The sequence below is a fragment of the Aristolochia californica genome, unplaced genomic scaffold (genome assembly GCF_029961685.1).
Source record: "Aristolochia californica isolate CCGP_79_NKW_82.1479 unplaced genomic scaffold, dmAriCali1.0.hap1 SCAF_14, whole genome shotgun sequence".
Taxonomy (NCBI): domain Eukaryota; kingdom Viridiplantae; phylum Streptophyta; class Magnoliopsida; order Piperales; family Aristolochiaceae; genus Aristolochia; species Aristolochia californica.
The window spans coordinates 5,460,808-5,476,244 of record NW_027181815.1 but is presented as its reverse complement, the minus strand read 5'-3'; the positions used below and the strand labels follow the sequence as shown (position 1 = coordinate 5,476,244).

Here is a 15,437-nt window from a genome sequence, read left to right as displayed (position 1 = left end):
GTGTTGTATTTCCTCTCATTAGGAAGTATTCCACGTTGAGATAAGAGTTGGATTTACTTACCCAACAATTCAAGGAAAAAAGGGAAGTAAGGGGGGGTTAGTGCACTTTGTAAGTGCAGGGGGAAAGTGAAGTACTTTCCCCAGTGAAAGTGAGAGGGAAAGTGTAGTATTTACTTATGTTAGTGTGCGCAATGAAAAGTGCAGTGTATAGTATTTGTTTGTGTTAGTGTATACAATGTAAAGTGCATTGTAAAGTACTTATTTGTGTTAGTGTGCACAATGGAAAATGTGGTGTAAAATGTAGATAGATTATTTATTAAATAAATATATTTTGATATATCTAACTTTCAAAAAATTAAATTAATATTAGTTAATAAATAAAATATATTAAATATAACAATTAAACAAATATTTACTTTTATATTATTAAAAATGTAATCAAATTGTAATTTTATAATATCTAAATATGAAATAATTATACAAACATCGTACTACACAATGTACTACACAAACATCGTAATAATAAAAATAAAAATAATACAAATATAACTCAATCACCTATTTAATATAAAAAAATTACATTTGTACATACAAAAATACAACACAAAAAATATTTGTCAAATTAGGATGGGGAAACAAGGTGGATCTAGGTCCATTTGTTAGCATTTTTTTTTGTCAAATTAGAAGTTGGGGGTTTAAGGTTAAGAGTTTAGGGTAGAGTTGAGTTCTTAAAAATATGGCTCGAGGTTAGGTTGAGTGTTTAGAAACTCCACTTGACCCAAACATTAAACAGAGCTAAAATTATTTTAAAAGGAATGAAAGAAAATAAAAATAAATTATTAGTTTTAATTATACTTTATAATTAAAAAATAAAATTGGGAAATAATTAAATATTAAGTATTGCATAATGAAAAAATCCAAAATATGAATATAAAATAAAAAACAGAAAAACGAGATTATAAAAAAATAAAAAGAATATAAATAATAACAATGGTTATTTAAAAGGAAAATTTAATAATAGTAATTATGGTGTGCGTTGCATTGAGTTACTGTAGTTCATCTTCCTCGCTCAGCGAGTGGAACGAATAACGGAGGTTGCAGAGAGGGGAGAGAAGTCATCGGTGCAGGGGATGGTGAGAAGAAAAGAGTCGAGCACCGGGGAGAGGTCGCCGAGGAGGCGACTGAAATCGCCAAAGGTCGTGATCGAGAGAGGAGTCGGAGAGGTTGCAAAGAGGGGAGAGAAGTCGTTGAAGGTCGTCGGTGCTGGGGACAGCGAGAGGAAGGGAGTCAAGCGCCAGAGATAGGTCGCACAAAGGGCGATTGAAATTGCTGAAGGTTGATCGCGAGCGAGAAAGAAATTTTTTTTCTCTAAAACCCTCTTTCGACAGAGCCCTCCCGATAGTCCAAGCCCGATGTAATTGAGGGAGGGAAAGTGAATTCAGAGCTCGACCCCTCTGAATTCAGCTCTGAATTCACTTTCCTTCCCATTATGCCTAAAATGGGGAAAAGTGAAATACATTTGAAATTTACTTTCCCCTTGCACTTACGCTGGGCAGTAACGGCTTTTAATATATAATACCCAGTTACACTGGGCACTAATAGGCCCTAAAAGTTTTTTTTTATGATAGTTGGCGCAAGTTGATGAAGGAACATTTCTTTTTTAGAAAAATCTCCAGCTTGCTTGAGATACTTGCAATTTGGTATAATTTCAGTTGCCTTAATTTGTTTTCTCCTTGCCTACAATAATTAAGGCAAGTCAAAATTGAGATCCCTTTGGTCAAGTGGTGCCTATAACCCAAAAGGAAAGTTTCTTTTTTTTTTAATTTTTGAAGTGGCTAATTTAAATGAAGATCTTCCATAATTTGATTTATTGATTGATATTCCTTCGTCATTAAGAAATATATGTGGTTTATCTATTTGATATTGGCTAGCAAGTGGAATATTTATTTAATGCATGATTGATTGATTAATTTCAAGTTAAGCCAGGTTGGTTCTTCTTCCTCTCTCAAGTTGGTTCATCTTTGGCTCTTCTTGTTGGCTTGGTTCAAGTTGGTTTGCTTAACAGAGAAGTGAATTAATGTATGATTAAAAGGCTTGTTAAACCTCAATTTTCTCCTCTTAAGGCTCAGCTATTGAGCGTTGGTTATATCGGTTATTGATCCTCTTCTTATATATTACATAAGAGTATTGCTAATTTAAAAATTGATGGTTGAAGATTACATGGGAAGTAAAAGTGATTTTCTCAAAATTACAAGTATACCCTTGAAAGGGTTGTCTAGTTATTTGAGTTGGTCACAATCACTTAAGAGGTTCCTCATTCCTCCAGACTTCTTAGGTCATCTAACCAAACTAGCTCCACCTATTGATGAGGAGGACACTTCTTGTAAAATAGTTGAAGAATTATACATTGGTTATTAGTTGGCTAATAAACAACATGGAAGAGCATGTGGCCAACGATGTTATTTATCTTGAGACCACCAAACATATATGGGCCAAGTTTTACTTTAGTACAGAGAACTTACAAAAGTTATATAATTTTTTTCAATACATGTTCAATACAAAGCAAGGGGGAAATCTACATGAGTATTTGGCTCAGTTTAGAGGGTTGATTCAAGAGTGGAAAATTTCTCAACCCTACTTCACCGATATCTCGGTTCAAGAAAAGCAACGGGAGGCCTTAGCAATTGTTAATTGTTTGGCCAATATCAAGTTATATCTTGAGATGGCTAAAACTCATCTCTGTAGCTCCTCAACACTTCCATCCCTCAATGACATAAGTGTAACACTACTTTAGATACCAAACCATGTTCCACCTCTCAACCTGAGGTATCATCTGCTATGTACTCAGGTAATAAAGGTATGAATTCTACCACCAGATGGTGCGGTAGAAATTATAGAGGAGGCAGAGGAAGAGTTGGTTCTTCTGCTATGTCCTCTTATACATATCTCTAAAATCCATTGGGATCCTTTTGTTGAATCAGATCATCAACTTTGGAGTGCTTACTTACCATCACCTTGTTTCCGAAGAAACATATGGAGACAATATAGATGGATATGATGTAGATATATTTATATACAAAGAACACAAATTACTATAGGTAAAATATAATTTAACATAAATAAGTGATAATATTAGTTTTTTATACTTTGTCTCTAGGACATGATAGTCCTCATCCCCCACCCCACCCCCTCCTCTACACGCAAAACACTGTAAAATAAATCTTACCTGGTGGTGCCGACATCCGGCAGTGGCATCTGGCAACAGCCTGTGATAACGAGCTCTTGACTGGATTCCTCTAGTGGCAACAAGAAGGAGAAGGAAGGATGGAGGAGAAGAAAAAAGTGAAAAAAGTGAGGGAGGAAGAAAAATGCAAAGGGAAGTAAACAATACCTTGAGTATAGGGCTCGAGTCAGGGCGAGGGGAAAATAGAGAAAAAAGAAAAAGGAAAACAAGGAAGAAAAGGGGAAAGAAAAAGGAATAAGAGGGGAGAGAAAAAAGAAAAAGAAGGGGTGAAAGGGAAAAAGGAAAAACAGAGAAGAAAGGAAAAAATAAGTAAGGAAAAGTAGGAAAAGAAGAAAAAAAAATGAATTACTCCTAATGAATTTGGGAAATTTGTTGGGAGAATGGTCTATGTACTAGTGAAATTTCAAATTTGGTTGGGACAAGTCCAAAGAAAAAAACATGGAAGAAGGGAAAGAAGAAAATGGAAAAAAAGAAAAGAAGAAAAAGAAAAAAAGGAGAAGAAAGAAAAAATGAAATAAAAAAATCGGAGGAGAAGAAAAAAGAGAGAGGAAAAAAACACAGTAGTGGGGAAAAACAAAAAAATAAGGGAAAATAGGAAAAAGGAAAAAAAAGGAGAAGAAGGAACAAAGGAGAAAAGAAAAACAAGAGGAGAAGAAAAAAGAGAAAGTAAAAATCTTAAAAATATTTAAAATTATTAAAATTACAAAAAAATAAAATATTTTCAATGAATTTGAGAAATTCATTGGGATAAGGGACTCTCTCAATGAATTTTCTAATTTCGTATGGACAAACCCCCAAGAAAAAAAGGAGGGAGAAAAGAAAAGAAGAAAAGGAGAAGAAGGAAAAAATGAAAGAATAAAAATACGAGGGAAAAAAAGGAAAAAAGGAAAAAGATTTAAAAGTAAGGAAAAAAGAAAGAAAAAAAAGAGAAAAGGGAAAAAAATATTAAAATTTAAATTTTTTTAAAATTGTGATAAAAGATTTACTCCTAACGAATTAACGAATCCAGAAAATTCATTGGGAGAAGGGATGAATTTTACAATTCCATTGAGAAGAGTCCCCTATGAAAAATAGGATGGAGAAAAGGAAAAGAAGGGAGTTGTATCTAAAAGAACATTTATGACGAATTTATCATTTCACTGGAATTAAAATTCCCCAAAAGATCATCCTCCGTTTGGATTGCAAGCTACAATTCGCCTATATGGGGCCTAAACTAGTATTAACCGATCAACAATACGATAGTGAATTCATTCCCGGGCCTTATACACACCACCCGTCACAATGTGGGAACTCGCCATGCCCAAAGTCATTACTTTAACCGCAAGGAGGAGAATGTTGAAGACAAAGTTAACGGCTGGAGTAGGAAAAAATCCTTCCCTTCAATTAGATGTCTTTTTTCTACCAACAAATTTTAAATTCACTTGAATTTATTTTTCAAGCCTTCACTTTTCCTAGCAAATTTTCCCATGGGAAGATTTTTCCATGAGTAGGAAAATTCCCTGAGAAGATGTATCTTGACAAATTTAAATTTGTTGAAAGAGATCAACTTCTACTAGCGAATTTTAAAATTTAATTTCATTTGCAGGTTTTTTTATTGGCCCAAATGGATTTTCTTGTAGTGAGAAAATGGATATTCTGATGTTAGACTCCCATGTGGCATCGAAATCAGGAGAATGCTTCCACTTCACTCATACTTTAGTTTGTAGGCAACCCATTACCATGACCACATTCCCATCAACCTTTTTGTTTCATCAATCTCTAAACAAGTGACAATTGAGGGGCGAGTAGTGCCTTACAAGTGACAATTGAGGGAGAAGGGCCATCCTACACTACTTGTAAGTCCATTTAGTCCAATAGAGAAACTATAGCTAAGTAGAAAGCTCGAAATTGACAAAGCAACACAAGTATGCATTGGTTTGAGAATGATAAGTAGTACTCTTGGGGAGGGTTGTCTCTGAACACCTTTTCCATCTACCAGTGCGGGAGGGGCTTCTCTCCCTCCCTGTTGACATGGGAGGGTGGGGACTCCTTCCCTGCTTGTGAACAGAAAGGGAGAGTGAGGGGCATAGCTCAATCCCTCCTGCTTAGCTTTTGTTAAGCAGGGGAGGAGGGCACTTTATGTCTGCAGGTGGGGGAGGGGCCAAACAAAGAGTCAGGGGAGGCTCCACTTGTCCCTCGTTTCTCTGACTATTCAGATGGTAAACGGAGGGAGGGGTAACCCCTCCTTGCTTCTGTTGCCACTGGGGAGGCTCCGTTGACGTGACCTCTCCAGATACCAAATTTGGTCGCTTCGTTGCTTCTGAGGAAACTTCGTTAGAACGATTCAGAATCACTTTTTGGTCAAATGATCAAGAGGACGTTTAGATTTTCTGGAGACGGCTTCAAAGAGAGAGAGAGAGAAGGCCCTCTGTCCGCTTCAACGAATTATTTAACGCCTCACTTTCTCCTCACATTAGCCTGAGTTGGCCGCCGATACAAATCTTGGTAGGCTGTAAATGTTATATAAAATAAATTAAATTAGTTTATATGCTATTTATTTTTATCTATCGAATAATAATATAAAGGGTACTTGGATAAATAAAGAATAATAATTATTTTAATAATAATAATAATTTGTTATTATAAAATTATAAAGTTATAAATATAAATAAGTATATACATATTTATTATAATGTATAATAAAATTATTAAAATATTTAAAAAACTTTAAATCATATTTATCTTAAATATATATTAATTTAATCGAATATTTTGTTCCATTTTTATTTTTAATAAATGTTAAATAAAAAATAGGATAAATGAGCGAGGAACAGGACACTGTAGTAAATAAAGTAAACCACGAACACTCTTTCCGTCATTCCATGTTGACCTTCCCGGAAATTTCAAACTAAACAGCTAAAAAGTTTAAGATTCTGTTCAAGCGTCCGCATCCGCGTCCGCGGACAACTTCACACAATTTTCGGCTCCGCGATTTCTGGTCGCGGAAACCGAAGGACTGATTTCAGATTCTTGAAGAAATTAAATAGAAATTCAATCGGATCATACTGGTCCTCTCTCCATTCTCCGGAATCTGTTTGCAAGTCGTCGAATTGATGGGAACGCCCGAATTTCCCGATCTTGGGAAGCACTGTAGCGTCGACGACTGCAAGCAAATCGACTTCTTGCCTTTCAGTTGCGATAGATGCAAACAGGTTTGGTTTGTTCAGCCTTTTTTTTTTAGTTTTCTTCTTTCATCATCGGATTCTGGTTCAAGGAATGAGGTATCGACCCTAGTTTAGTTTCATATAGGAGCTTCTGGTTTTTTTGTTTGTCTTCTGTGTTGAGGATGGTGTATGGTGATAAATTTTTTTATCTGGTACCCTTTTCGGACATAGGAATGACGCTTAATTGAGTTGAAGGAAGATGGGTGTTGTCGTTAGTTTCCTATAGTTTGAGACATGATTATATTGCTACCATTTTTAAGTCCTCTTTGGTTCTTTTAAGCTTTTTTGGGTAAATTGTTTATTTAGGCAGATCTGTTGTCCTATGGAGTCATATCTCTTAGGTTCTAATGTTTTTCTCTGTGTACAATCCTTTCAATCAGGCAATTATTTGATACTGAATAGTAATGAAAAAGTCCAAAATATGAATATAAAATCAAAAACAGAAAAACGAGATTATAAAAAAAAATAAAACAGAACATAAATAATAACAATGGTTATTTAAAAGAAAAAAATTAATAATAATAATAATTTACTGTAGTTCATCTTCCTTGTTCAGCGAGTGGAATGAATAACAGTAACGGAGGTTGCAGAGAGGGGAGAGAAGTCGTCGGTGCAGGGGACGGCGAGAGGAAAAGAGTCGAGCACCGGCAAGAGGAAGGTAGAGGGGGCGACTGAAATCGCCGAAGGTCGCGAGCGAGAGAGAAGCCGGAGAGGTTGCAAAGAGGGGAGAGAAGTCGCTGAAGGTCGTCGGTGCTGGGGATGGTGAGAGGAAGGGAGTTGAGCGCCGGAGACAGGTCGCACAGAGGGCGATTGAAATCGCTGAAGGTCACGAGCGAGCGAGAGAGAAATTTTTTTCGGAAACCCTCGTTCGACAAAGCCTCCCAACAGCCCGAGCCCGAGCCCGAGCCCGATGTAATTGAGAGAGGGAAAGTGAATTCAGAGCTCTGACCCCTTTGAATCCACTTTCCCCCTGCATTGACACTGCGCACTAACAGCTTTTGGCATGTTTTACCCATTTCACTTACGTTGCGCACTAACAGGGCCTTAGGTGTATCGGGTCTTTGGTTCAATGGCTTCATTGGCAAGTTGCTAGTGTGATGTCCTGGGTTCAAGCTTCTCTTGCATATGAGATTCAACATTGAAGGAAGGGGGCATCTTTAATAATCATTAACAGCAAAAATAACTACAATCATTTTTTAAAACCTCACTTAGAAACACTTTTGTTCTACATTTCTTACCAAGAAACCATCTAGAGTTTAACTTGTTTCTCGTGACAATAGTGAATTATTTTAGTTCTTATTGAAATGGCCAACTGAATTCTTTTCCATGTGCTATCATGGCTTTAATGTTGTTGATTCTTGACAATTTTTGCACAGGCTGCAAATAACAATGTGCTTTTTGTCGGACACTTCATTCTACAACTTCAAAGGTCATGTTTTATGGGACATTATATTCGATCAGTTTTGTCAATATACTAAAGGAAGCTGAAGGAAAGTGTTTCTCGTATAGTTTTCTTCTTGAATTGAAAGATTGAAAAAAAGGGTTCTCTGAAGCCTTCCAGTCTTCTTGTTGTGTTGCACAAAGATCTTTCTTTCGGAATTCATAAAACCTCAAAACCTCGAGTTGGTACTTACAATGGAAGATCTGCTCCTTCCAGCTCTTGCCTCCAACATTTGGGTACACCACTATGAAGCACTCAAAGAGACGAAGTGGTAATGTCGGCTGTTTCTTCTATTTAGGTTGCATAATTATTCACAAAAATGTCATCTAACCTCATCAAGAGGAGTAGAAGTTGTGGAACACCTTGTATGGGCTCACATTTTTTTGTTTCATTTCTATTCTGTTTTGAGACTCCTCTTTGTTTGGGGAAACTATTTTCTTCCCTTCACCAAAAAGTTGCTAATTGGTGACGTTTTACCCTATTCTGGCTCAATCTAGTGCAAACAAGATCCTGAATATAATTGATAACATTTTAAATTGACTGATGTTTAATACTTAAAATCTATGAAAGAGTTCAAAATAAAAAGGACAATTGGATTTCAGTAGCTAAAACAGGCAATGTTCAGAAAAACCACTTTTAAGCTGATGCAGACATTTGGCAATAATGTATTCCAAAAAGTACTTTTATTTATTTATGTATGTATTTATGTATTTATTTTGAATGATGAGAAAATATTTAATCAGAAATGCTTTTTTTGTTGTTATTTTCATTATAGCTCTTCTGTTGCTCCTCTGAGTATTTGTTGCTGATATATCTTTATATCCTTTAATTTCAATAATCTTCCATGTAGGTATTCTGTTTAGAGCACAGAAGTCACATTAAGCATCAGTGCCCAAGTGCTGACCCGAATGATGTAACTGTCCTCATCTGCCCTCTATGCGCCAAAGGGGTTAGGGTAGTTCCAAATGAAGACCCAAATATCACTTGGGAATCACATGTAAACACGGATTGTGACCCATCAAATTATGAAAAAGTGACAAAAAAGAAGCGTTGCCCTGCCCCTGGTTGCAAAGAAGTCTTAACATTCTCTAACACAATCCGTTGCCGGGACTGCATGAGAGAGCATTGTTTGAAGCATAGATTCGGGCTTGACCACAAGTGTGTTGGACCACCCAAGAAGTCTGATGCAGGTTTCCCCTTTGTTGGTCTTCTGAAAAGGAGCCAGAAGAACAATTCAAAAACCACTCAAAGTTCGAATGCACCATCAGCATGGGCCACAAACTTGGTCAATGCAGCTTCAAGTGTTCGAGCCTCAGCTGAAGCTGGCATGGCAAAGTTGAGTATAGCAACAAACCAAGCCTTGCAAAAGGCAAGGGAAGGAATGGCGCAGAGTAGCAGTTCTGGTGCTGGAGAGGAGGAATATTGTCTCCAGTGCCAAGCAAAGTTCTCCTCTGTTAAAGCTCTAATAGAGCATGTAGAGAGAGTTCATGAGCAAGGTGGTCGAGTAGGTCCTAAAAAGGTTACAATTGATGTGTGTCCTAAATGTAGTAGAGGGTTCAGGGATCCAGTTTCCTTGGTGGAACATGTGGAGAGGGACCACGGAGGGACTTCAGTGGCTTAAGGTAAGATCCATGACTTGCATTTTATTTTCTCTTCTTTGCATTTCTGAATGTCATATTCTTTTTTCTTTTTCTTTCAAAAAAAATATTCATAAAAATCTAAAAAACCTCTTGAAAAACATGTCTGCCATCAGTTTTTACAATTCGCTTATTGTGGATTTCATTTTAAGACATATATGGTTTTGGCAGTCCCATTTTTGTTGTTCATCTTAATAATTTTGCACATCTGATGAACCTAATGCACCAGTAATGTCCATGTTGCAGGTCCAATCACTGGATCAGACTTCACAATGGAAATTGATCAGAGAGACACAACTTCCTCTTTCCTGCTCCTATTGTCTACCGACATCTTTGGAGGATTGACAGCAAAGAAGTTTCACTTGGTGCTTTGTGCGTCTGGCACCCTGTAAATCTACTGCGGCGGCTGCAGATTTAGGAGTAAAAAATTTCTCCTTAATTTGCAGATACTTCTCCTTGTCAGCATACTGTCGAGTTTGCAACATTTTTTTTTTTTTTTTTTGTTCACTTGAAGGACCAATTGAGTTCATTTGCTTGCCCAATTGTGATGATCCCGGGAATCTTCAACATTTGTGCCCGCTTGAAGTCGATTTAATCACAAATTGGACGAAAAAAATGGTGTTGAATGCTTCCGCTATCACTTTTGCAAATAACCGTGAATATTTTATGAAAAATTTATGTAATGTTTTAAAGACCGGAGGGGGTTGGTTCTCGTTGGAGTCCCAAGTTAAAGCGTGAGCTGGTATACCATTGCGATGTGAATTATGAACCTTTAATTATTATTTTTTTTAAATTGATTGATGGTTTCAAAGTTAGTGGTTGGAGGTGGATAGAGCCCCTAATCTTGCTCTCCCATTCGTATTACTTTTCCTTAAGGATTCTGTATGGAGCAATCCGAAGAAGAATATGGGTTTCTCCCTTTTCGGGGGCTCCACGTTTCCCCTTCTCACCGGCCTTCGCGGCAGAGTAGAAGGAAAATTTTGTTTTACAGAAGCCATTTAAATTCTGTATCAGTACCCAGAGCAGGAAGGTATCTTCTTCTCCGTTGGATGGACCACTTTTAAACTTTACTTCGTCGTCTTCGATTAATTTACATAACAAGGAATATCACACAATCAACGGTTGGATGGGAGATAAATTACGTTCGATTTCTGCTCTGTGGTTGTCTTCTTGCGAAGCTTCGTTCCTCTGTTTGTCTGATAGCAGTGGATTTGAAATCATGGCAGATTGTAAGGAGGAAGGAGATGGGACCCAACTTTCCACGTGTCCTATCCCTCGCAACGTCACCACTTGCTCTGCATTCACTCCTCTCTTTTTCTTCACTCTCCTCTCTTTTTCTTCTCTCTCCACCAGCCCTTTTTGCGAATAAAACCACCCACACGCAGGCAACCACTGTGGGAGGGAAAGCTCCATTTCAAGAAGTGGAAGAGAAGGAAAAATGGCTGCGAGAAAGCACAAATGGCATCCACCTCCGCCTCCTAGCCCTAAAATCCCCCACCTTCCGCGTCGAACTTGTCGGCAGTCGAGAGCGGTGAAGGCTGTCGCTGTAAAGGTGATTTCCGGCGTCGGTGAGCATGAAAACAACTTGGGTCCACGAGGGAGACTCGAGTCGCTCTTCGACCGAGAACGTACTTTCTCTCGCTCGATTTCTGTCATTTTGTTAAACGCTAGCGATGGAGACGATCGAGACCGTGGTGAAGAGAGTGGAAGCCGCCAAAGCGGTGCGGAGGCTGACGGAGAGGAATGGAAGTTCCAGGCCGAGTTCCTACGAGCCGAATGTAATTTTCTGAGGATGGAGAAGAAAGTCGCTTTGAAGAACTTGAAGCGGAATCGAATTCAAATGGAGAAGATGCTACAGACTGCTTGGCAGACCCTAATTTTGGTGAGAGGGTCCGTCTCTCTTACTGTGTTGTAATTTCTCTCATTCTGTTGACATTCTTCTCTTTTCAAATTCATTGTCGGAAATCTTAGGGGAGAAAGAAGATGTTCGAAGGGAAAAACGCAGGGACTGATCTGCTCGAAGAAGAGATTGAAGAACTGGAAGAGAACCTGGAGGAGTTGCAAAAGAACTTTCGTGTTCGAGGTTACGAAACTCAAAGATGCTGTAATTTTGATAAGAAAGCTTCCATTCTTTGCCGTCGTATAGAAAAGTTGGAAATGATCGCGGAGGAGAAGAAGTGCGTCAGAGAGATTCGAGAAATGGCGGAGGCGAGCTTAAGAATCGAGAGTAGCTGTTATAGATCAGAGAATCATGTCTCTTTGAACCGGAGATCCCAACTCGCCTATGTAAGAAAGAATCTGTTGCTTACCTCCTTGTTTCATGGAGTACTCTTTAACTTCTGTCTAAATAAACGGTTTTCTTATTTCATAAACGTTAAATGTTTACATCAGAGGAGCTTCACATTCTTCTTTTCTTCTGGTCGTATCGTCTAACCTAGTACTTTCTGTGAGTTTCACCGTTTCTGCTTATCGGTTTGGCGTTTGTTCATTATTTTTCACTGGCTATTGTTCCATTGCTGCTGACCAGCGAACTGATCGAGTAAGTATCTGAGATACTACTCTCTCTCACTGTAACATTACTATTTACAACAAGGTAATTTCACGTAAATACCTATTTAAAATAAAATATTTTTAAAAATACCGATGTCATCAAAATATTTCTAAAATTACCCAATTTTGACCGGTCAAATGCCTATGTGTACAGTCAAAAATGACACTTTGACTATTTATGTGTCACCACATAATCTGTGCAGTAAACATATTCAACACGTCGTCTGCCACATTATTATTTTACCATGTCATCTGCCACGTAATCTGACACATCATTAAATAAAAATTAAATATTTTTTTAAAAAATAAAAAAATCAGATACATTTTTTATTACCTAATATCTACAATATTGGACATTCATCTTTGGGAAAAGTAATAAATGTTATGTCTCGAAGCCTAAAAATTATTTTAGAGTTTAAAAATACAATTTATTTGTATAATTTTTATCATATTATTTACAAAATAATAAATTATTAAAAATATATATTAATTAATTAAAAATCTTACAACACCTTTTATTATCAATTAAAAATATTTATTAACTAAAAAAATATAAAAATTTTACTTGAGTTTAAAAAATAAATGTACCGGTACACTTTTTATTACCTTATATTTAAAATAATAAGTTATAAAAAATCTTACTCTTACCATTTTAACACCTTTTTATTATCGATTTAAAATTTATTTTAATAAAAAATTTTGAAAATTTTAGTTTTGAGTTTAAAAATCAAATTTATCAATACATTTTTTTCAAATTTATTTTTACCTTTATTTTTAAAATAATTAAAAATAAAATAAATATATAATTAATTTAAAAAATTTACTCTTACTAATTTAACATATTTTATTATTGATTTAAAATATTTTTTATTTTTTTATTTTTTGAGAGAGGGGCATCGAGGGCGAAGTCTGAGGCCGAGCAATGGGGAGTGGCGGCAGTAGCCACTGCGAGAGGGGAGAGGAGAGGAGAGGAGAGGAGACGGCAGCGAGAGGAGAGAGGCCGAGGCCGAGCGGCGGCAGCAGCCACTACGAGAGGGGAGAGGAGAGGGGGGAGAGGAGAGGAGAGGAGAGGAGAGGGGAAAGGGGGGGAGAGGAGAGGAGACGGCAGCGAGAGGAGAGAGGCCGAGGCCGAGCGGCGGCAGCAGCCACTGCGAGAGGGGAGAGGAGAGGGGGGAGAGGAGAGGAGAGGGGAAAGGGGGGGAGAGGAGAGAGGCCGAGGCCGAGCGACGGCAGCAGCCACTGCGAGAGGGGAGAGGAGAGGGGGGAGAGGAGAGGAGAGGAGAGGGGAGAGGGGGGGAGAGTAGAGGAGACGGCAGTGAGAGGAGAGAGACTGAGGTCAGAGGAGGCTGAGGCCGAGCGGCGGTGAGAGGGCGAGAGGAGAGGGGGAAAGAGGAGAGGAGAGGAGGTCGAGGCCAAGCGACGACAGCGAGAGGAGAGGCGGCAAGGCCAGAGGAGGCCGAGGCAAAGCTACGGCGAGAGGGCGAGAGGAGAGGAGAGGAGGCCGAGCGGCAGCGGCGGCGGCGGCGGCGGCGGCGAGAGGGCGAGAGGGGGCGAGAGGAGAGGAGGCCGAACGGGGCGGCGAGAGGGCGAGAAGGCGAGAGGAGAGAGAAAGATGGGAGGCGACACATATGGAATTTAAAATAACTTATTTTGAAATATAATACGGTGGAATACAGTGAGGATTATTTAATTTTTATTTAATGACGTGTCAGCTTACGTGGTAGATGACATGGTAAAATAATGATGTGGCAAACGACGTCTCGAATATGTTTACTCCGCAGGTGACGTGGCGACACATAAGCCGTCAAAGCTCATGTGTCTCTTTTGACTGTACACGTAGGCATTTGACCGTCACAGTTGGATAATTTTAAAAATATTTTAATGACGTCAGTATTTTTAAAAATATTTTATTTTAAATAGATATTTAAGTGAAATTCCCTATTTACCATCTTAACGAGCCAGAAAATCTGTTAAAGGAAGGCTATTTTTAGTGTTTAGGCATGAGGACCTCCGCATCATTTGAAAATATGATACACCTTCTATGCTGTGAAAAGGGAGAAGTTCATTAACACTTTGCTGTTATTTGCATGAACGTGGAGATGATTCGAAGGAAGATGGAGGGTCTGTCCAAGGGGATGTTGGAGCAGATGGAAGAGTACGGTAACCTGTTGGGTACCAGCAGCAGCTCCTCCGCTTCCACGTCCAGGAGAACTGAATTTTCGGAAACAGAGACGCCGCAGCAGGCAAGAAAATGACAGCACAAACCATGCAAATTAGTAATTACAATCACACAACCACTTTAAGCATTGAGGATCTGTAGTAATTTAGGAGTCAAAGATGGTGCCAATCGGTGTGGTCGAAACTCTAGGTCGAATTCTAGAAAACGTTGTAGAGATTGAAATGAATTCCGGTTAACGTGGGAAATTTTTGCAGGAGAGGCGTGGAGAAGAAAAGGGACGTTGTGGGTGGCGTTGTAAGGCGATTGTGAAGAAGATAGCGGAACAAGTCAGATCAGAGACTGAACAGTGGTCTCAGATGCAAGTAATGCTTGGCCAAGTCAGAGCACAGATGGAAGAACTGCAGGCTTCCAGAGATTTATGGCAAAATCGAGCGATCGAGTCTCATGATCGGCTCCTGGCTGTTCAAAATAATGTAAATACATTTACGGTAACTGTTGTTATCTAGATTAATCACAGTTTGCTTCATGGTCACATTTTTTTTTTGAAATACTTCCAGAGTTTGCTTAATGTGGAGAGAGATGAAGCTTAAGGCAATATCATTCTGGTAGACTTCAATAACTCGATCCTCTAAATGAAATCTTTGGGTTTTCAGATTCACGAGTGGAGACATAGAGCTCAGCTGTCTGAGACAAAAGTATCGGAACTGGAGAAAGAGGTGTCGCGGCTCCAAGTTGAGCTCGAAAGATTGAGAAATGCGGATAGGAAGGACTCCACCACGGCTGAAATCCCACAGGATATTGAGAACGCATGGGGAGCTGCGAGGATGAAGGGCTTGGATAGAGTTACGGATTCCCAGAAAGAAAAGGAGAAACGGGTATTGGTTTGTTGTCGTTTGAAGGAGAAACCAAGGCAGAAGGAAGAGGACGGAGATCAGAGGAAGAGGGCATGCTCCTCCTGTGGAACACTTCCCAAGCGGCTGCCTCTTCAAGAGTTGGGAAATTCTTCCTTGTCGCGGAGAAGACAAAGTAGCGCATCTGTTTTCCCTACAGACTCTCCTCATCCTACCAATGCTGAAAGGGGGGATTAAGAGATGCGAGAACCAGAAGAACTGTTAATTTACAGAGATGCGAGAACCAGAAGAACTGTTAATTTACAGAGAGAGAGAGAGAGAGAGAGAGAGTT

General features: G+C 38.7%; 2 protein-coding genes across 2 annotated transcripts; both read left to right on the top strand.

The window, feature by feature from the left end:
• The first annotated feature begins 6,189 nt into the window (after positions 1 to 6,189).
• LOC137950475 (zinc finger AN1 and C2H2 domain-containing stress-associated protein 16-like) lies at positions 6,190 to 10,162 on the top strand. Its single transcript, XM_068796955.1, has 3 exons — positions 6,190 to 6,435; positions 8,739 to 9,510; positions 9,772 to 10,162. Exons 1-2 carry the CDS (start codon positions 6,337 to 6,339, stop codon positions 9,507 to 9,509), a joined length of 870 nt encoding a protein of 289 aa, XP_068653056.1. The 5' UTR covers positions 6,190 to 6,336; the 3' UTR covers position 9,510; positions 9,772 to 10,162.
• An 801-nt stretch (positions 10,163 to 10,963) lies between these two features.
• LOC137950292 (uncharacterized) lies at positions 10,964 to 15,342 on the top strand. The gene is made up of 5 exons (XM_068796680.1): positions 10,964 to 11,407; positions 11,497 to 11,811; positions 14,175 to 14,318; positions 14,509 to 14,742; positions 14,908 to 15,342. Exons 1-5 carry the CDS (start codon positions 10,964 to 10,966, stop codon positions 15,340 to 15,342), a joined length of 1,572 nt encoding a protein of 523 aa, XP_068652781.1.
• Positions 15,343 to 15,437: the final 95 nt, after the last annotated feature.

What these genes read in the sequence shown, in the direction of transcription:
- LOC137950475 (XM_068796955.1), top strand. Translation starts at nt 6,337, where the DNA reads ATGGGAACGCCCGAATTTCCCGATCTTGGGAAGCACTGTAGCGTCGAC. An exon ending in GTTGCGATAGATGCAAACAG is followed by an intron (nt 6,436 to 8,738) that starts GTTTGGTTTGTT and finishes TCTTCCATGTAG; the next exon opens with GTATTCTGTTTAGAGCACAG.
- LOC137950292 (XM_068796680.1), top strand. Translation starts at nt 10,964, where the DNA reads ATGGCTGCGAGAAAGCACAAATGGCATCCACCTCCGCCTCCTAGCCCT. An exon ending in CTTGGCAGACCCTAATTTTG is followed by an intron (nt 11,408 to 11,496) that starts GTGAGAGGGTCC and finishes CGGAAATCTTAG; the next exon opens with GGGAGAAAGAAGATGTTCGA. An exon ending in GGAGATCCCAACTCGCCTAT is followed by an intron (nt 11,812 to 14,174) that starts GTAAGAAAGAAT and finishes ATGAACGTGGAG; the next exon opens with ATGATTCGAAGGAAGATGGA.